The sequence below is a fragment of the Notolepis coatsorum genome (assembly GCF_963971535.1).
Source record: "Notolepis coatsorum genome assembly, chromosome: 1".
Taxonomy (NCBI): domain Eukaryota; kingdom Metazoa; phylum Chordata; class Actinopteri; order Aulopiformes; family Paralepididae; genus Notolepis; species Notolepis coatsorum.
Window position 1 is genome coordinate 24,449,462 of NC_140165.1, and position 23,603 is coordinate 24,473,064.

General features: G+C 45.4%; 1 protein-coding gene across 1 annotated transcript; it reads right to left on the reverse strand.

The window, feature by feature from the left end:
• Positions 1 to 609: 609 nt before the first annotated feature.
• Positions 610 to 8,613, reverse strand: LOC311232662 (endoplasmic reticulum chaperone BiP-like; the record flags this gene model as incomplete). Its single annotated transcript, XM_084319526.1, has 8 exons — positions 610 to 1,276; positions 6,514 to 6,681; positions 6,807 to 7,041; positions 7,151 to 7,541; positions 7,646 to 7,758; positions 7,895 to 8,032; positions 8,154 to 8,385; positions 8,507 to 8,613. The coding sequence occupies 8 exons, from the start codon at positions 8,611 to 8,613 to the stop codon at positions 699 to 701; spliced, it is 1,962 nt and encodes a 653-aa protein (XP_084175652.1). The 3' UTR covers positions 610 to 698.
• Positions 8,614 to 23,603: the final 14,990 nt, after the last annotated feature.

Here is a 23,603-nt window from a genome sequence, read left to right on the forward strand (position 1 = left end):
GCTCATACTTTTAAGAGTTGTACGTACCGTAGGTTGCTTTAAAGCTAATGTCCCTCTAAAATTATAAACACTCTCTCTAGCCGTGAAAATTTTTTGAATGTTGCTTGGTAATTTGTTTTTTATTGCCAGAAACATAATTTGTGCAGATTTGAATTTGATTAAGTCAATGAATTTTTATGTTTGACTCCTTACAAACAGACTATTTGTGTGATCTAAATATATACCATGATGTACTATCCCCGTATGGCTCTTTTTTGCAGTGTGCATATCTTTTGTAAGTTGCTTTTATAAGTATTTCCCCAGATTTCAACACAATATGATAGATATGGTACAATGAGTGTGCAATATAATGTATAGAGTTTTATGATTCAGGATATATCTAGTCTTGCCCAGTATACCAATACTTCTCGCTAACTTTGAACACAAATATTTTATATGGGGTTTCCAGCAGAGTTTGTGGTCTATTAAGACCCCTAGAAACTTGTTTGTATATACTCTCAAAATTTTTACATTATCAATTTTCAGTTGAGGATCAGTGATTCTTTTACAATTTCCAAATATCATGAAGTTGTTTTTTTTTCAAATTGAGTGATAACTTATTTGTGTTGAACCAACCTTTTAATTTGTCCATTTCTATGTTTGCCACTTCTAAAAGCTGCTGAGAGTTGCCATCTCCATTTCCATTTCCATCTCGCTGCCTACAACTCATCCTTCTCCTCCTGCTCACCCTGCTCACCCTCTCCCGCCTCGGGCGGGGGTGCACCGGCGCCTCCGTACAGCTTGCCGACGATGGGCTGCACAATCTCCTCCAGCTCCTTCTTCTTGGCTTGGAACTCCTCTGTGTCGGAGTCCTGGTGGGACACCATCCACTCAATCTTCTCCTGCACAGCCTTCTCAATGGTTTCCTTGTCCTCGTCGGACAGCTTGCCGCCCAGCTTCTCCTTGTCGCCCACCTGGTTCTTAAGAGAGTAGGCGTAGCTCTCCAGCTCGTTACGGGCATCGATGCGTTCCTTCAGCCTCTTGTCCTCATCGGCGAAGCGTTCGGCGTCGTTCACCATGCGCTCAATGTCCTCTGGTGTCAGGCGGTTCTGGTCATTGGTGATGGTGATTTTGTTCTTGTTGCCCGTGACCTTATCCTCAGCGGTGACGCGCAGGATGCCGTTGACGTCAATCTCGAAGGTGACCTCTATCTGGGGTACACCACGGGGAGTGGGAGGGATACCAGTCAGGTCGAAGGTGCCCAGCAGGTGGTTGTCTTTGGTCAGGGGCCGCTCGCCTGAAGGGAAAGAAATGAAAATTACAACCCGAATCCAAAGTTATGAAACCATTGTTTCATAATAATTTTTATAGGCATGTTTATATAAAATATATATATGAATAAAGATGAATTGACTGTTAAAAGTTTCATCACACCTTCAAATCCTAGCCATTATGTATAGGTTTTAGGGTTGTACCGAATAGTTCAAAGCTTCGTTCATAATGTTGACATTCGAATTCTAAATCAACATTCGAATTTTTTATTAAAAAATATAATCATTTTAAATATATATATTTTTTTATGTGTCTATTCATTCCGTTTAAACCAATGGGGTTTTTCTTCACAGTTGCAGATAAAGATTAGGCTACACTAATATTATAGTATATGACTCGTCATAAAAATTTAAATAAAACATTTATCATAAATGATGTAGCCTATCTGCATTGGCTTGGCACTCCATCAAGACGTCACCATCACTTTCGTACCAACCGTGCCCTTATTGGATTATTTATGTTGACGAAACTGACAAGTTATTCATTATAGTTGATTCTTTTTTTATTATTAAACTCAATCAGATTAATCACTTTATTCAAATTGAGGATTTAGTTGAGGATATTTATTAAAAAGAATTCAATATAAAAATACGTGCTTACGTCGTAAAATATGACGACAGTGTTATGGTTTGTAACCGACCCCAATCGCACAACACAAGACAGGTATGAGAGTAAGCCAAGAACTGGGCATTTATTGAATACAACAGAAAAGCGGCACTGTCCCTTTAAGGGAGAACACAAAAATACCGGAACAAGGAAAAAGGGCAATGTGCCTTTAAGAGGCGAGCAGGCTAAGGGGCTAAGGCTAAAGGACAGGGCCAGGGCAAGGACAGGGCAGGAACAGGGGCACTGGAGAGGGGAACAGGGACAGAGGCCCGCGGAGGCGGGCTGGAGACAGGGACAGAGAGAACAGGGTTAAGGCCTTGGACAGGGCGAGGGCCAGAGCTGCTTACAGGGATGGAGAAGGAGCGCACAGGCTAGACGTCTGGAGTGGTGCGCGTCGGCTTGAAGAGCGCGCCGGCTCGGAGAGACGCATCCTCCCGTAGAGAATTAGAGAGCGATGCGAGTCTGGAGAAGTAGCGCGCCGGCTAGAAGTCTGGAGTGGTGCGCGTCGGCTTGGAGAACGCGCCGGTTCGGAGAGCGCGCCGGCTCGGAGAGACACATCCTCCCGTAGAGAATTAGAGAGCGATGCGCGTCTGGAGTGGAGCGCGTCTGCTGAAGGAGCGCGTCTGCTGTAGGAGCGCATCAGCGCGGAGTCTGGAGTGGTGCGCGTCTGCTGTAGGAGCGCATCAGCGCGGAGTCTGGAGTGGTGCGCGTCTGCTGTAGGAGCGCATCAGCGCGGAGTCTGGAGTGGTGCGCGTCTGTTGTAGGAGCGCATCAGCGCGGAGTCTGGAGTGGTGCGCGTCTGCTGTAGGAGCGCGTCTGGCGCGGGGTCTGGAGTGGTGCGCGTCTGCTGTAGGAGCGCGTCTGCTGTAGGAGCGCATCAGCGCAGAGTCTGGAGTGGTGCGCGTCTGCTGTAGGAGCGCGTCTGGCGCGGGGTCTGGAGTGGAACACTGGAATACCTCCCGTAGAGAACTAGAGAGCGCAGTACTGTGTCCCACTCCAGGTGGCGAAGGCTTGCACCGTCTCACGCCGGAGATGAAACAGCATACAGAATAAAGAAACAGATACAGATAGGGAATCTCCCGTAGGAGCTTACAGATAGAGAACGACCCGACAAGGACTGGGGGGGAGATCCAGGTATTTAAAGCCCACTGGGGCGCTAATTAGAACACACATCAGGTGCGTGATGGTAATTGATACTTGACTAGAAGTGTGTGTTCGGCACGGACCAATCAAACACATAAATAAGGTAGTCCAAGGGTGTGGGCTGCTGAAGAGCAGACGAGAGTAAACGAACGCGAGGGTGGGGGCTGGAGAGGTGAGGAGACAGGGAATTAAAGGTCCAGGGAACAGGAATTAAAGGTCCAGGGAAGAGGCGAACCTCACAGTAACGACAACGCGAGGGTGGGGGCTGGTGAGGTGAGGAGACAGGGAATAAAAGGTCCAGGGAACAGGAACTAAAGGTCCAGGGAAGAGGCGAACCTCACAGTACTCCCCCCTCCACGGGAGCCACCGGGCGACCCAAAAAATAAAGACAGAGGGGCAGGGGACATAACAAGGCAACAAACAAAAAATTGGGCCAAGCTAGCGGGGAAGCTACACCAAAAGTGGGGCTAGCAGAGGGACAGGATAGCTGAGGGGTAACTAGGGTAGCTGAGGGGTAACTAGGGTAGCTGAGGGGTAACTATGGTAGCTGAGGGGTAACTAGAGGAGCTGAGGGGTAACTAGAGGAGCTGAGGGGTAACTAGAGGACACTGATAGCTACAGGGCCTATGCTAGCTGTAATGCTACATTAACATAGAGGCTGCGCTAGCTGCCAGAGCTAGGCTAGCAGACAGGGCTGGACCAGCATGAGAGAACAAGCTAGCTGGAAGGACAGTCCTAGCTGTGGGGAAACTGACCTTGCTAGCTGAAGGGGCAGTCCTAGCAGTGGGGAAAACTGACCTTGCTAGCTGAAGGGGCAGTCCTAGCAGTGGGGAAACTGACCTTGCTAGCTGAAGGGGCAGTCCTAGCAGTGGGAGAAAACTGACCTTGCTAGCTGAAGGGGCAGTCCTAGCAGTGGGGAAACTGACCTTGCTAGCTGAAGGGGCAGTCCTAGCAGTGGGAGAAAACTGACCTTGCTAGCTGAAGGGGCAGTCCTAGCAGTGGGGAAACTGACCTTGCTAGCTGAAGGGGCAGTCCTAGCAGTGGGAGAAAACTGACCTTGCTAGCTGAAGGGGCAGTCCTAGCAGTGGGAGAAAACTGACCTTGCTAGCTGAAAGGGCAGTCCTAGCAGCGGGGAAACTGACCTTGCTAGCTGAAGGGGCAGTCCTAGCAGTGGGAGAAAACAGACCTTGCTAGCTGAAGGGGCAGTCCTAGCAGTGGGAGAAAACTGACCTTGCTAGCTGAAGGGGCAGTCCTAGCAGTGGGGAAAACTGACCTTGCTAGCTGAAAGGGCAGTCCTAGCAGTGGGAAAACTGACCTTGCTAGCTGAAGGGGCAGTCCTAGCAGTGGGGAAACTGACCTTGCTAGCTGAAGGGGCAGTCCTAGCAGTGGGAAGGCTACACAAAAAGTGGAGGCCATGCAGAGGGACCGGGTTAGCTGCCTGGGCATGGCTAGCAGACTGGGGCCAAGCTGGTAGTAGAGGCCTGGCAAGCTGCAGGGGAGCTAACGAGGCTAACAGGGAAGCTAACAGGGGAGACTAACAGGCTAACAGGGGAGCTAACAGGGAAGCTAACAGGGGAGCTAACAAGGCTAACAGGGGAGCTAACAGGGGAGACTAACAAGCTAACAGGGGAGCTAACAGGGCTAACAGGGAAGCTAACAGGGATAACAGGGAAGCTAACAGGGGAGTCAACAGGGGAACTAACAAAGGCTAACAGGGGAGCTAACAGGCTAACAGGGGAGCTAACAAAGGACAAACTCAACATACACTGTCTGTGCTGGCTGGGGTCGTCGACGGGTCGGGTCGTACTGTTATGGTTTGTAACCGACCCCAATCGCACAACACAAGACAGGTATGAGAGTAAGCCAAGAACTGGGCATTTATTGAATACAACAGAAAAGCGGCACTGTCCCTTTAAGGGAGAACACAAAAATACCGGAACAAGGAAAAAGGGCAATGTGCCTTTAAGAGGCGAGCAGGCTAAGGGGCTAAGGCTAAAGGACAGGGCCAGGGCAAGGACAGGGCAGGAACAGGGGCACTGGAGAGGGGAACAGGGACAGAGGCCCGCGGAGGCGGGCTGGAGACAGGGACAGAGAGAACAGGGTTAAGGCCTTGGACAGGGCGAGGGCCAGAGCTGCTTACAGGGATGGAGAAGGAGCGCACAGGCTAGACGTCTGGAGTGGTGCGCGTCGGCTTGAAGAGCGCGCCGGCTCGGAGAGACGCATCCTCCCGTAGAGAATTAGAGAGCGATGCGCGTCTGGAGAAGTAGCGCGCCGGCTAGAAGTCTGGAGTGGTGCGCGTCGGCTTGGAGAACGCGCCGGTTCGGAGAGCGCGCCGGCTCGGAGAGACACATCCTCCCGTAGAGAATTAGAGAGCGATGCGCGTCTGGAGTGGAGCGCGTCTGCTGAAGGAGCGCGTCTGCTGTAGGAGCGCATCAGCGCGGAGTCTGGAGTGGTGCGCGTCTGCTGTAGGAGCGCATCAGCGCGGAGTCTGGAGTGGTGCGCGTCTGCTGTAGGAGCGCATCAGCGCGGAGTCTGGAGTGGTGCGCGTCTGTTGTAGGAGCGCATCAGCGCGGAGTCTGGAGTGGTGCGCGTCTGCTGTAGGAGCGCATCAGCGCGGAGTCTGGAGTGGTGCGCGTCTGCTGTAGGAGCGCGTCTGGCGCGGGGTCTGGAGTGGTGCGCGTCTGCTGTAGGAGCGCGTCTGCTGTAGGAGCGCATCAGCGCGGAGTCTGGAGTGGTGCGCGTCTGCTGTAGGAGCACGTCTGGCGCGGGGTCTGGAGTGGAACACTGGAATACCTCCCGTAGAGAATTAGAGAGCGCAGTACTGTGTCCCACTCCAGGCAAACGGCGACAGGTGGCGAAGGCTTGCACCTCGTCTCACGCCGGAGATGAAACAGCATACAGAATAAAGAAACAGATACAGATAGGGAATCTCCCGTAGGAGCTTACAGATAGAGAACGACCCGACAAGGACTGGGGGGGAGATCCAGGTATTTAAAGCCCACTGGGGCGCTAATTAGAACACACATCAGGTGCGTGATGGTAATTGATACTTGACTAGAAGTGTGTGTTCGGCACGGACCAATCAAACACATAAATAAGGTAGTCCAAGGGTGTGGGCTGCTGAAGAGCAGACGAGAGTAAACGAACGCGAGGGTGGGGGCTGGAGAGGTGAGGAGACAGGGAATTAAAGGTCCAGGGAACAGGAATTAAAGGTCCAGGGAAGAGGCGAACCTCACAGTAACGACAACGCGAGGGTGGGGGCTGGTGAGGTGAGGAGACAGGGAATAAAAGGTCCAGGGAACAGGAACTAAAGGTCCAGGGAAGAGGCGAACCTCACAGACAGACATTTGAAGCTTCGTTCAAATACTTCAATAGAAGATTTGAATGTTACAAAATGACATTCGGTACAGCCCTAATAGGTTTCCATCAATATGTCATGCAGTTTTCTCTTACCTTCATAGACCTTGATGGTGACAGTGTCCTGGTTGTTGGAGGCGGTAGAGAAGATCTGAGACTTCTTGGTGGGCACCACAGTGTTCCTGGGAATCAGCTTGGTCATGACTCCTCCAACCGTCTCAATACCCAGAGTCAGGGGGCACACGTCTAGAAGAACCAGGTCACCTAGAAGACAAGAATGAGAAACATTTAGGTCAAGGTGTCCAGGTCCCATGTTACACTGCATCAAAAGCAGTGAAACATATGCATCGCAACGCAAAAAAGTGACTCATGTCTGGATTGTGACCTACCAGTGTCCTCTCCAGACAGCACTCCAGCCTGCACAGCAGCTCCGTAGGCCACAGCCTCGTCGGGGTTGATGCCCCTGGAAGGCTCTTTGCCGTTGAAGAACTCCTTCACCAGCTGCTGGATTTTGGGGATACGAGTGGAGCCTCCGACCAGGACGATCTCATCAATGTCATGCTTCTTCATGTTGGAGTCTTCCAGCACCTTCTGTACAGGCTTCATGGTGGAACGGAACAGGTCCTAGCATGGGAAGAAAAAGGCTTAGTTGTGTTCTGCAAGTGCAGGTTTTCTTAAGTTAAATGTGCATATATATATACAGGTTTTGACTTATGGGAAACGGTCTTCTTACCATGTTGAGCTCCTCAAACTTGGCACGGGTCAGGGTCTCTGAGAAGTCCTCTCCCTCGAAGAAGGACTCAATCTCAATGCGGGCCTGGTGACTGGCGGACAGGGCCCTCTTGGCCTTCTCCACCTCGCGACGCAGCTTCTGCACAGCATGGTTGTCCTTGCGCACATCCTTGCCAGTCTTCTTCTTGTACAGCTTGATGAAGTGCTCCATGACATGCTGGTCAAAGTCCTCGCCTCCCAGATGGGTGTCGCCGTTGGTGGCTATGACCTCAAACACGCCGTTGTCGATGGTGAGCAGAGAGACGTCGAAGGTGCCGCCGCCCAAGTCAAACACGAGGATGTTCTTCTCGCCGTCCTTCTTGTCCAGGCCATAGGCAAGGGCGGCAGCGGTTCTGGATGAGATAAGAGCAAGACGTTATTAAGATGTTCTAAGAAAGTTTAAGTTCATCTTTAAAATCATGGTGAGTGATAAAAGATACTACACAAAGACACTTACGGTTCGTTGATGATTCTCATGACGTTCAGACCGGCAATGACTCCAGCATCCTTGGTGGCCTGTCGCTGGGCGTCATTGAAGTAAGCGGGGACAGTGACCACAGCATGAGTGACCTAGGAGAAGACAAGAAGAGGGTTAATCTCTTTCAAGCAAATAGTCATAGTTTGATACATTGCAAATTGTATGAATTTTTTTTCAAATATTGTTACTCAAAACCCCTCATTTCTATCTGGGAATGAGTTTAGTTACCTTCTTGCCCAGGTAAGCCTCAGCGGTCTCCTTCATTTTGACCAGCACCATGGCAGAGATCTCCTCAGGAGCAAAGGTCTTCATCTGACCATTCCCAATGTCCACCTGGATATGGGGCTTACTCTTCTTATCAAGAACCTAGGAGGCAAAAGTATGGTACACTGAGCAATTTGCCTCAGAGGTGAACATTCTTAGCCACTTTTAGGTTGCAGGAATTCCACCTAAGGCTCTAAAAGCCAGGCATGGTTAAGAACCTCACCTTGAAGGGCAAGTACTTGATGTCTTGCTGCACCATGGAGTCAGCCCATGTGCGGCCAATCAACCTCTTGGCATCGAAGATGGTGTTCTCTGGGTTGGAGGTCAGCTGGTTCTTGGCAGCATCACCGATCAAACGCTCACCCTCCGCGGTGAAGGCCACGTAGGATGGAGTGATGCGGTTTCCCTGGTCATTGGCAATGATCTCCACACGGCCATTCCTGAATACTCCAACGCTAGAGAAGACAAATGCATAACGAAGACTTTACAAATTACCATCTTTGCCAAGCATACTTAATATCTTATGGGTACCATTTACTTTTTTTGAAAGTCTACACAACAGTCACAATTTCTTACCATGAGTAGGTGGTGCCCAGGTCGATTCCAACCACGGTTCCGACATCTTTGTCATCGGCAAACACGGTGGCAAACACGACCAGCAGCGTGACGCACAAGAGCTGCATCTCTTCCGTCTGGTTCGTTCACCCGTTTGTAGAAATCTGAGGATCCGAGAGAATGCGGTCAAGACCAGCAGTGGCACCGCGCTGCAACGTGTGCCTTTTACAGTAACGTTACTAAAGTTAGCCACAGTTACTTTCTTAAAACTCGTACCAAAGAAATAAATAGGAAATAAGACTAGCGGTTAATGTCAGTTAGATGGGGTGGAGCCCCAGTGAGTGGCATATAACCATCAGCGGTGTTTCGGTCAGGTTCATGGTCGAGCTAACGTTAGTTAAGACGAGTGATCTTGAAAACCATGATGAAGAAAAAAAAACGTTACTTCATCTTGCCGATGGGATGAGTTAATCAGAAATGTTCACATTTCCTCTTCTACCCCTGAACATGCTTTACTGGTGATGAAGGTTAGCTTAGCTTGCTGGCCGGTAAGCTAATGTTAGCTATCAACCACCGATAGCCGGCTTTTACATGTCGTGTCATTTCATCTGAATATTGCGTGCACATCAAAGTAGACAGTGTTTGTTACCATGTCATTGTCATACTACAGTGATGACTCACTACAATGCCTAAGAAACACAATTTACAGTCAAATGAAGTGACATCAGATGAACAAGGTTGTATGTTAGTTAGATCAGAGAATAGAGTCTCCACCTCCAAATTAGGCAATGCTTGTTTTGAAATGTAACATGACGTGAAATAGGCATGTGCTCATTTTCACATTCAATGTTAATAAATGCCCTTATTTCACTGATACAGCTGAGTCATAGAGCAGAGTACAAACGTTCATTAACACATTCCCTGCCACGCACTTTCAGCATCTTATACCATTCTCTGACAGTACTGTAAGTCTATGGAGCTGTTCACCTTCTTTGCAGGGCTATAACTTTTTTAATTGTATTGCTAAATTGACATTACTATGGCCCATTCAACATCGATTATCTATCGTTCAGGATGTAGGAACGTTTTACTTTTTCATGCATACATTTATACGAAAATACCATCTAGAATATAAATATGTTTTTATCGTTTTCTGCAGTAATTCCTAGAACGTGAGATATCTGGCATAAACGCATATATAGATTATCAAATGACGTTTGTTGCCGATCCACGCTATATTAAAAATGTTAACTGTACATGATCCTAAACGTTATGACTGATCATGCACGGATGAACGGAGGGGGGGGGGGTCGTTTATAATTCCGTGATCGTCGTTAAATTCTTTATGTAGTATGGGTGATATATAGATCAGAGCAGTTTGCATGGATAATAATAAACAAACAGGCTGAAAGTAATGTCAACGTTCTCTTACCGTTGGGCGATGAGACTGGAGCAAAAGGATCCCAGTTATTTGATGGGGATCGAGTCGATCCATTTCCGGTTTGTATAATAATAATACACGCCCAAATCATGTCGATTATTGAGTTATGGCAGCGATCCATATCCACGGTGTGTGGCTAGAGTCCCGCAATGATATGCGAGTGGCCGGACGCATTTCGGAGACGCACCGAGATCGAACCGGCCATTTCCGGGTTGGCAACTCGCCGATCATCCACCAGGGGGCAGTATTGAAGCGTTGCAGAGTCCCACTGCATCAGACCAGGCTCCGTGAGGGAAATATGAATAACATGGCGAAAATATGAAATATGATCTCAATAACGTTGTACGCCGTGGATTGGCAGAATTCGCATGTACTTGAAACACGTCGTACAACGTATTGGCGCAGGATGTGTTAAAGTCTCAAAAATGAAACAACTGACAAAAAACACATTTGTTGACCACTCTCACATGAGTTCTGAGACAGTACACAAAAGACCATTTACTATGTACACTATATTTGTGTCCACCAGATGTACATGTAATCATTAACTGTATTGTACATCCTATCCCCCTGCTATGACAGCAACTGTAGTCATATCCAAACTCCTCCCCCTCCGGTCCTAGCTGATGGCAAATGTAATTTGTCAAGGCCGGAATTTCTCTCCGTCCCCCCTCCCACCACCCCCTCCCCTCGGGGTGCTCTGAGACACACAGACTCACGGCTAGTTTAGCATGTCTCAACAAATGAACATGTTTGTATTAATTAAGGGTTGTGCCATTATTGCTATGCAAATGTAATTGTGAATGATTTTCTGTAATGAGTTGTATGTGTTGTATCAAGCATCCTTGACTTCCAAGGACAACAATGTAAATAAGTCATTGGCTTTTTCGTTTCTCTCCTTGACAAAAGCAAATATGTGAAATAATGATCTGTATATGTTTTGTCTAAATAAATACATACCTACCTACCTACCTACCTACCTACATAAACACTATACCACATACATACGGTAATACACTATAGTATAAACACAGATCAGGTATCTGCATTAGTCTGATATTATGTATATAAAATGTCTAAATAGGTTGAGGTGTGGCACTATTGCTGCTTTAATGCCCTATTGTCATCAGACAATGAGTTCACTCGCTGTCCCCAGATGTGTGGCCTTGTCAAATTGTTGGATAGCTCCCCCTCTCCACCTCCCCCAGGCAGTCGCACAGCTTCTCCAGCATCAGCCAAGCCAGTAAATAGACGGTTTCACTGGAATTGTGTTGCTAGGGAATTATAGCCTGCACCTATTTTTATTTCCTGTCAGTTATTGATATTGGCAAACAGGAAGTAAACATGGGTCCATTTAGAATGTTTATGTTGTTAAGTTGAAACCATCTATACCTTATAGAACTCTTTGATAAACCTTCCAGACAGACAGACAGACAGACAGACAGACAGACAGACAGACAGACAGACAGACAGACAGACAGACAGACAGACAGACAGACAGACAGACAGACAGACAGACAGACAGACAGACAGACAGACAGACAGACAGACAGACAGACAGACAGACAGACAGACAGACAGACAGACAGACAGACAGACAGACAGACAGACAGACAGACAGACAGACAGACAGACAGACAGACAGACAGACAGACAGACAGACAGACAGACAGACAGACAGACAGACAGACAGACAGACAGACAGACAGACAGACAGACAGACAGACAGACAGACAGACAGACAGACAGACAGACAGACAGACAGACAGACAGACAGACAGACAGACAGACAGACAGACAGACAGACAGACAGACAGACAGACAGACAGACAGACAGACAGACAGACAGACAGACAGACAGACAGACAGACAGACAGACAGACAGACAGACAGACAGACAGACAGACAGACAGACAGACAGACAGACAGACAGACAGACAGACAGACAGACAGACAGACAGACAGACAGACAGACAGACAGACAGACAGACAGACAGACAGACAGACAGACAGACAGACAGACAGACAGACAGACAGACAGACAGACAGACAGACAGACAGACAGACAGACAGACAGACAGACAGACAGACAGACAGACAGACAGACAGACAGACAGACAGACAGACAGACAGACAGACAGACAGACAGACAGACAGACAGACAGACAGACAGACAGACAGACAGACAGACAGACAGACAGACAGACAGACAGACAGACAGACAGACAGACAGACAGACAGACAGACAGACAGACAGACAGACAGACAGACAGACAGACAGACAGACAGACAGACAGACAGACAGACAGACAGACAGACAGACAGACAGACAGACAGACAGACAGACAGACAGACAGACAGACAGACAGACAGACAGACAGACAGACAGACAGACAGACAGACAGACAGACAGACAGACAGACAGACAGACAGACAGACAGACAGACAGACAGACAGACAGACAGACAGACAGACAGACAGACAGACAGACAGACAGACAGACAGACAGACAGACAGACAGACAGACAGACAGACAGACAGACAGACAGACAGACAGACAGACAGACAGACAGACAGACAGACAGACAGACAGACAGACAGACAGACAGACAGACAGACAGACAGACAGACAGACAGACAGACAGACAGACAGACAGACAGACAGACAGACAGACAGACAGACAGACAGACAGACAGACAGACAGACAGACAGACAGACAGACAGACAGACAGACAGACAGACAGACAGACAGACAGACAGACAGACAGACAGACAGACAGACAGACAGACAGACAGACAGACAGACAGACAGACAGACAGACAGACAGACAGACAGACAGACAGACAGACAGACAGACAGACAGACAGACAGACAGACAGACAGACAGACAGACAGACAGACAGACAGACAGACAGACAGACAGACAGACAGACAGACAGACAGACAGACAGACAGACAGACAGACAGACAGACAGACAGACAGACATACAGACAGACAGACAGACAGACAGACAGACAGACAGACAGACAGACAGACAGACAGACAGACAGACAGACAGACAGACAGACAGACAGACAGACAGACAGACAGACAGACAGACAGACAGACAGACAGACAGACAGACAGACAGACAGACAGACAGACAGACAGACAGACAGACAGACAGACAGACAGACAGACAGACAGACAGACAGACAGACAGACAGACAGACAGACAGACAGACAGACAGACAGACAGACAGACAGACAGACAGACAGACAGACAGACAGACAGACAGACAGACAGACAGACAGACAGACAGACAGACAGACAGACAGACAGACAGACTGAGAGGGGGCTGGTATACATGACTGAGAGGGGGCTGGCTGGTACATGACTGAGAGGGGGCTGTGGTACATGACTGAGATGGGGCTGTGGTACATGACTGAGAGGGGGCTGGTACATGACTGAGAGGGGGCTGGTACCATGTATTGTGCATCATTGTAGGTCAAACCATTGGCGCACACACATTACACACTTCTGCAGTCCCTCCTCCCGCTGTCCCTCTCTATCTCTCTCTCTCTCCCCCTCTCGCTCGTTCTATGCATGTGAAAACCCGTTTGAGGAAGTGTCGGGTTACACTGCACTACAACAATAGAGGGGGCGTTACTGCAGATCAATGCTATGTCGACATCACAGAAACCGTCAAATCAGAACAGTTTAGTTGAGTGAGGGAAGATCTCGTGAACTTGAGACTAGACTGATGAGTCAATATGGTAATTAGAGACACAGACCCATTGATACTAACCTGTATTACTATAAAACCATGCTAAACACAGAAAAAAGTTTCAACCCCCTGTCAACTGTCAAATGATGTCAACTCAACCTGAATCAGTTTTTAATTAAAAAAAATATATAAAAAAATTATAATTTTATAAATAATTTTTTTTCTTTTTTATATCCTCAAACTAAATCCTCAATTTGAATAAAGTGATTCAAACTTTGTGAGGGTTTTTCGAACGGACGTTCGAACCTTCATTTTTTATTAAAATTCAAATTAAAAAAAGTATTCTCATTTTCTTTTTATAATTTTATATAATATATATCCTCAAACTAAATCCTCAATTTGAATAAAGTGATTAATCTGATTAAATGAGTATTTTTTCTTTTATTAAATCAACTTTCCAGCCCCCTGTCAACTGTCAAATGATGTCAACTCAACCTGAATTAACATTCAGTATTCAATATGGTCTGATATTAACATTCAGTATTCAATATTGTCTGATTCAATATTAACATTCAGTATTCAAGTAGAACAGCTAGCTAGCCGTTGTGGACACTCACCTTTCCACAGCAAAACGATAGGAAATGCAGGTTTCAGTCTATGTGTTGTAGGATAGACAGTCTATCTATCCTGTCTCAAGATGCACAATGAGATTTTGAGAGAATTGTTGAATATATATAGAACACAAATGTTGTGTTCTATATATATTCAACAATTCTAGAACATTTAATGTTCTAGATTGTCTATTATGACATCATACTGTGACATCACAAATGTTCTAGAATGTTCTATTATGACATCACAACTGAACGGAACATGTTTGAGTCCCATTTGAATAATATAAATAATATGTATGGTAAGGCTGTCCCCGAAGCCTGTTTTTAAGATTCAAACTTTGTCAGGGTTCTTCGAACGGACATTCAAACCTCAGTTTTTAATTAAAAAAAATATATAAAAAAATAATAATTTTATAAATAATTTTTTCTTTTCTTTTTTATATCCTCAAACTAAATCCTCAATTTGAATAAAGTGATTCAAACTTCGTGAGGGTTTTTCGAACAGACGTTCGAACCTTCATTTTTAATTAAAATTAAAATTAAAAAAAGTATTCTCATTTTCTTTTTATAATTTTTTTTATATTATATCCTCAAACTAAATCCTCAATTTGAATAAAGTGATTAATCTGATTAAATTAGTATATTTTTTTTATTAAATCAACTTTCCAGCCCCCTGTCAACTGTCAAATGATATCAACTGTCAACCTGAATTAACATTCAGTATTCAATATTGTCTGATTCAATATTAACATTCAGTATTCAAGTAGAACAGCTAGCTAGCCGTTGTGGACACTCACCTTTCCACAGTAAAACGGTAGGCAAGGCACCTTGGTTGAGAAATGCAGGTTTCAGTATACTATAATAACACATTTCCGTTTGTTGGCAACGGTTGTTGGGTCATATCTTTATGAAATTAATGTGTTGATAAGATAAAAACTACCTACGTTTGTGAAAAGGGGCGTTGCTGCGGAACCAATCAAAACGCGTTACAACGTCAGGTGACTTGATTTCTCCCAATGACATTCTTCAAGCCCTGGAACCAGGAAGTAAATATTGCTACTCGTCTGTTCACAACACTGGATAGCTCTGCATTCGGTAAGCTCTCAATTCATTACTATTACTATTGAAATGCATTTTTACTTAACTGTACAGCATTATTCAAACGTGATAGGAAGTTATGAGTCATCAGCAGTTTATATGTAGTCCGTTTTGACGTCCGATTACACATTGGAAAATGTTGTAGCCACAGCTCACAAAGACTAACGTTACCTACGTTAGCATTTTAACTTTAACATTACGTTAGTGTAAATCAAACAACTCTAACCCAATACTAATAATAGTAACTTGTTTCACATTCTTGCTGTGTGTTACACTATGGTAATAGCGGTCTTTGTTTTAGATGCTGTTGTCACTATGAATTACAAATGGGGGGCCCTGATGTAAACAAGACAAACGTCTTTCTCTGGTCTGCATCCCCTTAACAATTGTGTGTATTGAGCTGTACTGTACTGTACCCATTCTGCAATCTGTTAATAACCTTTTCAATCAATCAATCAATCAACATTTATAACACAATAACAAGTGTGAAAATAACATGTTATTTATTTTAACAGTAACATGTATTACAAAAACATATTCCCTGTTGTCCCAAATTACTGCTCCTTAATGATGATGATTCTTTAGCTTGGCAGGAAGTACTGCTGAGAAAAAAAATTGGCACTTTGATGGCAAGCTCCACATTATCTGCCCTTTAATCACTGGAAACAGTTATTAGCTGATGCTGTAACAATGGAGCTTTCTACAGCTAGATTAAATGGTGCAAACTATCAAACAATAGATAGCTGGAACCAACAATGTGCATTGTATGCCTGTACCTGTGCCTTCCAAAAAAGAAATAAAATATATGAAAAAAAGAAGATACAGTGTTCTGACAGTCCAAACACAGACACATGTCTGTACATGGTAGGTTGTTTGATTTGCATGTGCATCGCCCCTTCATGCATTGTGTTTTTTTTTGCAGGAGCAGTATACAAGTTCCAGGATTGCGACTGGGGCTGGAGGAAGTGACATCCAGTCAATCTTGAAGAAATCTCTGGACTGCTGATCAGGGACGTGCACAGGACTTTAGAGGGGCAGGTGCTCAAATGCTGAAAAGGGCACTGGGCCTGTGCTATTTTTGGGGGCCCTTTTTGGGCGAGGAGGGTCCTTTTTATGCTTTTTTGGGTTTTTTGGTGATCAAATATTGAATATTGAACTATAATAATCAGTGCAGGAGCTCACTTATCCTTGAAAGACACTTTTATCACTGACTTAAAAGGCCCATACATCTCCATAAATGTTCAGGGCGGAGGGAATAAGTGCTTACCCTACAGACCCCAAGTCTGTTAGGACAGCAGACTCGGTTGGCACTGCTCAAAACTTACCTTTTTAAAATAGCTTTTAAATGAATTATTATCTTTATTTCATTGTCTTATTTTTCTTTATTTCTATTCATTTTACTTAAATATTTTATTATAATTTGTATCATTGTTTTATGTAGTTTTTTTATCATTTTATTTGTTCTTTTTTAATGTCAACATATTATTTATATTATTCAAATGACCTCAAACATGTTCCGTTGTGATGTCACAGTATGATGTCATAATCAAACATTCTAGAACATGGGTGATGTCACAGTATGATGTCATAATCAAACATTCTAGAACATTTGTGATATCACAGTATGATGTCATAATCAAACAATCTAGAACATTTGTGATGTCACAGTATGATCATAATCAAACATTCTAGAACATTTGTGATGTCACAGTATGATGTCATAATCAAACATTCTAGAACATTTGTGATGTCACAGTATGATAATCAAACATTCTAGAACATTTGTGATGTCACAGTATGATGTCATAATCAAACATTCTAGAACATTTGTGATGTCACAGTATGATGTCATAATCAAACATTCTAGAACATTTGTGATGTCACAGTATGATGTCATAATAGAACATTCTAGAACATTTGTGTACAGTATATTAAAAATTCTCTCAGAAGGTCTCAGATCTCAGAAGACCAAGTGAAGATATCACTTGTTGTTTCCGGCTACTTGTTTGTAAGCTTGAATATATTCTGTAGATACAATTTAAAATCCCCATATGGAAAAGGAAACAATGTCCTGTACAATCCTTAATGAGCTGCATCTGGAGGGAAGGTTATGTGATGTGGTTATTAAAGTCAACAGCACTGAGTTGAATGCCCACAAGGCCCTCCTGTGTGACTGCAGTTACTATTTCAGGTAAGTTTGGCTTGGTTCAGGTTAGCTTGGTTCAGGTTAACTTGGTTAGTAAACAGATACCATTGATTGAATTGATTGATTGATTGAAAACTTTATTAACAGATTGCAGAATGGGTACAATACAGTACAGCTCAATACACACAATTGTTAAGGGGATGCAGGCCAGAGAAAGACTTTCATCTTGTTTACATCAGGGTCCCCCATTTTCAATTCATCAGGACATATATGACATACATGACATACAGAAAGTCAGTACTGCTACATCTATACATTTATGACATACCATATTTGCAAATACAGTACTGTTTGTGATACAGAAGGAGTCAAGAAAAGGGAGTATATACATTTGACGTAGAAACTGTACATTGGAGGAGGTTGGGTGGGGTTGTGTGGGGGGGGTTGGGTACATTGGGATATTGACAACCATACTGGGTCATTTACATTGGAGGTGGTTGGGGTGGGGGGGGAGAAACACTGTATAAACAAGCAAAACTGTACATTGAGGGGGGGGGGGGGGGACACTGTACAAACAAGCAAAATTGTACATTGGACTATTGACAAAACCATACTAGGTAAATGACTGTACATTGGAGGGGGTTGGGTTAGGATATTTACAGGGGCCAGTTTTGAATTGCAGTCTCCCGTAGGTGTCCCTTGAGAGTGGTTTTGAAAGTGGGTAGTGATCCACATTCCTTTACAGCTTTGGGTAGGGCGTTCCACATTTATGTGGCATAATTGCTAAATGTGTTTAGTCCCTTATTTGAGCCGAATCTGGGTTTAACATGATTCTGGTGTTGTGATCGTGGTATTCACTGACCTTTGCGAAGTATTTTGACATGTACATGGGTACCTTGGTCGTGTAGTGTATCTTGTAGACCAGGCCCATTGCAAGTTGCTGTACTCTACTCTAAGCCATCCTAGGTTGTCAAAGTGGGCAGTACCATACTGTACTTTTACTGTAAACAGATACTATACTGTACTTCTACTGTAAACAGATACTGTACTTCTACTGTAAACCGATATTATACTGTACTTCTACTGTAAACATATACTATACTGTACTTCTACTGTAAACAGATAATATACTGTACTTATACTGTAAAAATATACTATAATGCACTTCTACTGTAAACAGATACTATACTGTACTTCTACTGTAAACAGATACTATACTGTACTTCTACTGTAAACAGATACTATACTGTACTTCTACTGTAAAAAGATACTATACTTCTACTGTGCTAAGACCCTATCTTCTACAGTGAAAATATATTACTACTAGGGCTGTCCCCGACTAAGGATTTGGATAGTCAACTATGATTGGCCAAAATGTGCCATTAGTCGACTATTAGTCGGCTATCTAAAAAAAATATTTTTGTATCATTCCATTTGGGCTGTGGGGGGGTGCTTAATGTCTGAAGGAGTCGACTGAAGGCTTCTTGTCCTCTGCAAAAGCATGCAATTGGTCCACTGATGGACACATCTTGATATTTGTCTAGTCTAGTGTGTTCATTAGATGGGTGAAATCCTCTTTCAGTGCCTCTGTGCCTGTTTTCTTAGGCAGTTGGCCTCTGGTGTGCGTGCCATTAGCGTTAGCCACGCTTCTAAGAGGTTGGCAGTCGACTACGGCTCCTTTCGACCGATTAGTCGACTATTCGACTAATAGGGGTCAGCCCTAATTACTACCGCTCTTCACTCTAGACGTCTGGTTCCGCTCTCATTTGCTCATGTTGCCCCCCCCCCCCAAGTCGCTCTCCGCTCGCTCACCGCTCACCTTCATTTGCGCATCAAGCGTTCCCCGCTCCACAGCCCACTCAGCATAATTTTTTTGGAGCATGATGTAAATTACCTTGATTTGACAAAACTACAATAGTCTGCACCCCCTGGGCCCCTTAACAATTGTTTGTATTGAACCGTATTGTCTTGTATCCCATTCACGTTAGCATGTAAGCTAACAACAACAGCGTTAGCTTTAGTCTCTCGCTTTTTGTGAGAGTAAACTCCGCTCTTGGTGGTACATTGTGTTGATGACTCTGCACCCCCTGGGCCCCTTAACAACTGTTTGTATTGAGCCGTATTGTATCGTACCCATTCTGCAATGTTAAATAACGTTTATCCATTCAACTAGCTGTACTATGCTATGGTAGCTAGCCTAGCCGCAATGCTATGGCCGATCCCATTCACGTTAGCATGTAAGCTAACAACAACAGCGTTAGCTTAGGTCTCTCGCTTTCTTGAGAGACTAAACTCTCTGCTCTTGGTGGTACATTGTGTTGATGTTGGTTTCGTTTCATCAATAAATGAGGCAGAACACAGTGAATGTATCCTTTTTTTTATTGCACTTTGTTTGTTTCTCACTGAAAATAAATGTTGTGTTCGCCCGAGGTCCCGAGGTGATTTAAAGATGGCGGAATCTACTTTGGACTTAGCAGGATGTGTAGTGACGGTTCACCCTTCTCATTGGTTGAAAATGGCCTTCATGCTTGTACATCGCCACCTATTGCTTTGGCATTGTACTACATGTATATTACATCAGTTTCTGTGTGATCGTGTGCACTGAGCGGCTGGGAGCGGCTCGGAGCGGAGGAGAGCTCTCACTCCGGAGTCGCTCTGACCCATTTTAAAGCCCACTCCATGCTCACTTCAAAATCCACCGCTCCGCTCCGCTCACATGCTCTGATTACTACACAGGACAGAATGTTGCTTACTGTTTACTCATCAGATATCTCTATACTCTGCGTCCCACAGAGCCCTCTTCACTCGCTGGAGCGACTCAGAGAAAGCAGTCTACACTATCCCTGGGGTGTCCCCGGGTATTATGCAGCTCATCATAGAGTACGCCTACACACGCTTTGTGCTGGTGACAGCAGAGAACGTGGAAGAGCTTCTGGTGGCTGCAGACGAGCTTCTTGTCACTGGCATAGTAGGAGCGTGCTCTGACTTCCTAGAAGGCCAGCTGTCTCTGGAAAACTGTGTTGGCATCTGGATGTTTGCGGACATCTACTACTGCCCTGACCTGAGGCGCAAGGCCCATCTCTTCATCGTGTGCCACTTTGAGGAGATGTTGCATGTCTCACAGGAGTTTGTGAGGCTGTCCCCGCAGCAACTGGTGGACATCATCGAGAGGGATGACCTGAACGTGAAGAGTGAGGAGACGGTGTTCGAGGCCATCCTCCGTTGGATCGACCACTCCCAAGAGGAGCGTAAAGCAGACATCCCTTTGCTGCTGCCCAAGGTAACTAATTGTATTACGGATACACAAACATGGTTGCTAGTGCCTGAGCCACATTATTTTTAATTAAATTTTTATTATTTTACTTTTTCTTGTTTGTCTGTCTCTTGTCAAGGTCATTATGATTCATGTTACTGTTATTATTGTTGTCGTCGCTGTTGTCATTGTTATTATTATTATTATTATTATTATTATTATTATTATTATTATTATTATTATTATTATTGTACTGTTATGTTCTGTTTTATGTATGAAAATAAAATATAAGAAAAACATTTATAAAAAAAAGAAAAAAAAAGAATTGTATTAGTGTGCATTACATTAAAACAACACTAGGTTCCCTAGTACAGTGGTTCTCAAACATTTGGGTCCAAACTGTTCCCTAGCAACAGAAACCGTCTACAACCGATGTCTAAGTTGTACCCGCTGTCTGCTTGTCTCTTCCCAGGTTCGCATGGGCTTGATGAGGCCTGACTACTTGCTGAACAACGTCCAGAACAACCCTGTGGTGAGGGACAGCCACGACTGCAGGGCCCTCATCCTCAGCGTCCTGAACCCCCCTGGCTCCGACAGGCTCCCAAACCCCCTGACCCGCCCACGCCGGCCCCAGGAGGTCCTATTGGCCATCGGAGGCCGGGGTAGCATGGAGGCTTACAACATCCGAGCCGGTGGATGGATGGACGTGAGCGTTGAGGGGGAGAGTCCCCGGGCCGCCCACGCCACCGCTTTTCTCCACGGTCTGGTCTACTGTGTCGGCGGCTGTGGCAGTGGGCAGCATCTCAGCAGTGTGCGCAGGTTCAACCCTGTCACTCGCAGCTGGCTGCAGGCGGCTCCCATGCACTCACGCCGCTGTCACCTCAGCATGGTCACGTTGGACGGCTGTATCTATGCCATGGGAGGGGAGGACGGACACGCGCTGAACACCGCCGAGCGCTACGAGCCTGAAACCGACCAGTGGACACTGATCTCACCCATGCTGGAGCGCAGGAGCGGCGCCGGGGCAGCAGCCCTCCAGGGCAAGGTGGGTGGAACTGAGGGACACAGGGTGCTAGATGAACACAAGGAACGTTAGATCAGAAATCATAAATGTCTTTATTGCCAAGTAAGCTTGCACATACAAAAGATGTGTCTGGGTCCTTTGGTGCATCAACATTAACAGACAATTAAAGTAGAATGAAATCAAATGGAATATATAAACTAAATTAGAATATTCTTTCTTATTACAGGTTTACATCTGTGGTGGCTTCAACGGGGAGGAGTGTCTGTTCACAGCTGAGTGCTACAGCCCAGACACCGACCAGTGGACTCTGATCGCCCCCATGAGCAGCAGGCGTGGCGCAGTGGGAGTCGCTGCGTATAGAGGACAAGTCTATGCGGTAGGTGCACACAGAGACAAATGCTTTATACTAGATATTTCTATAGATATGTGTTCTGAAGGTCCAGATTAACACATAGAGTCTGCGTTTATTATTTTGTATAACTTATATATTGTTTATATATATAAGATATATATTTCACGTCATCTGTTTACCTACCAGTATTCATCATTCGCTTATTTGTACATGTTCCATTCTTAACGCCGTAGACAGCGTGAGCGCATGCGCAGGGTTCTTGAAACATGCCTGGGCAAAGTGAGAGAGAGAGCATATTGATCTGTGGGGATGAACAGACTCATTCCACAGGTAACTAAGACAGAGTGTGTGTTATAGAAGAAACGTTTGGTAGCAGTAACAGGACGACAAGCAACGTATCTTGACAGAGAGCTGTACAGCTAATTAGATACCCCATAATATTGTCGAGCCACTATTGGCAAAGTATAGTGACTTGTGCGAGCGAAGTAACGTTGAGAGACTTATACAGTAGTTGAACCCAGCGGCGTTCTGGATTTAACTACCTATTGAAGACTCCATGCGGGTTAGCCTAAGTACACAAGGGCTAACTAGCTATCAACCATGCCAACGGGCTTTTGGACTAATAGCTATTAATCCTGCCATCGGGCGCTAGGAATACAGGAACCCGGTCCGTACGAGACCCTCCTCACCAGCGACGACAGGATTATCCCAAGTTTGTCTGCAGCTCTCTGGAGTAGGAGCTCCAGAGAATTACCGTCTCCACCCGCCATCTTGCTTTCCCCGTGCTGCTCGCTTCTTCTCCCTCCATTCCAAGCATCAATGGTCGAGTACTCGTAGTTCAGGACTATCGTTACCTCTGACATTGTTGCATTGACATTAACGTATTAAAGGAAATCGGTGTTATATAATATGTATGCTTTCTATTACTATTAAAGTGATTGTTCAACTTGTATAACTGTCCCCTCGCAGTTAATAGAGTGTCCGCCATTTTGTGTACCTATAATGTCTGGCTAATTAATATTCTTTCGTAGTGGTTTAATCTAACATTTAAATACAGTCAGGGTTGTGTAGCCCCTTAGCTACAATATGTATCATTTGACTTGCAATGCTTCTGTGATGCCCTCATTTCCCTAAGTGGATTAATACAGTGTCTGCCTACCTGCCTGCCTGCCTGAGCCACACACTAAAACATTCCTCTCATGTGTCCTGTCCTCAGGTGGGAGGGTGCAGGGACCCTGGAAATGCCCTGCGTAGCGCGGAGGCCTACAGCCCCTTGACTGACTCCTGGAGCGCCCTGCCCGTCATGATCACCCCCCACTGCTTCTTTGGCATCGCGGTGCTGGACGACCTGCTCTTCGTGGTCGGAGGCTACAATGACATCAGCAAGGTGGAGCACTACGACCAGAGCAGCGACAGGTGGACTGCAGCCGAGGACATTAAGCTCCAGCGCTGTGGCGTAAGCTGCTGCATAATGCATGGC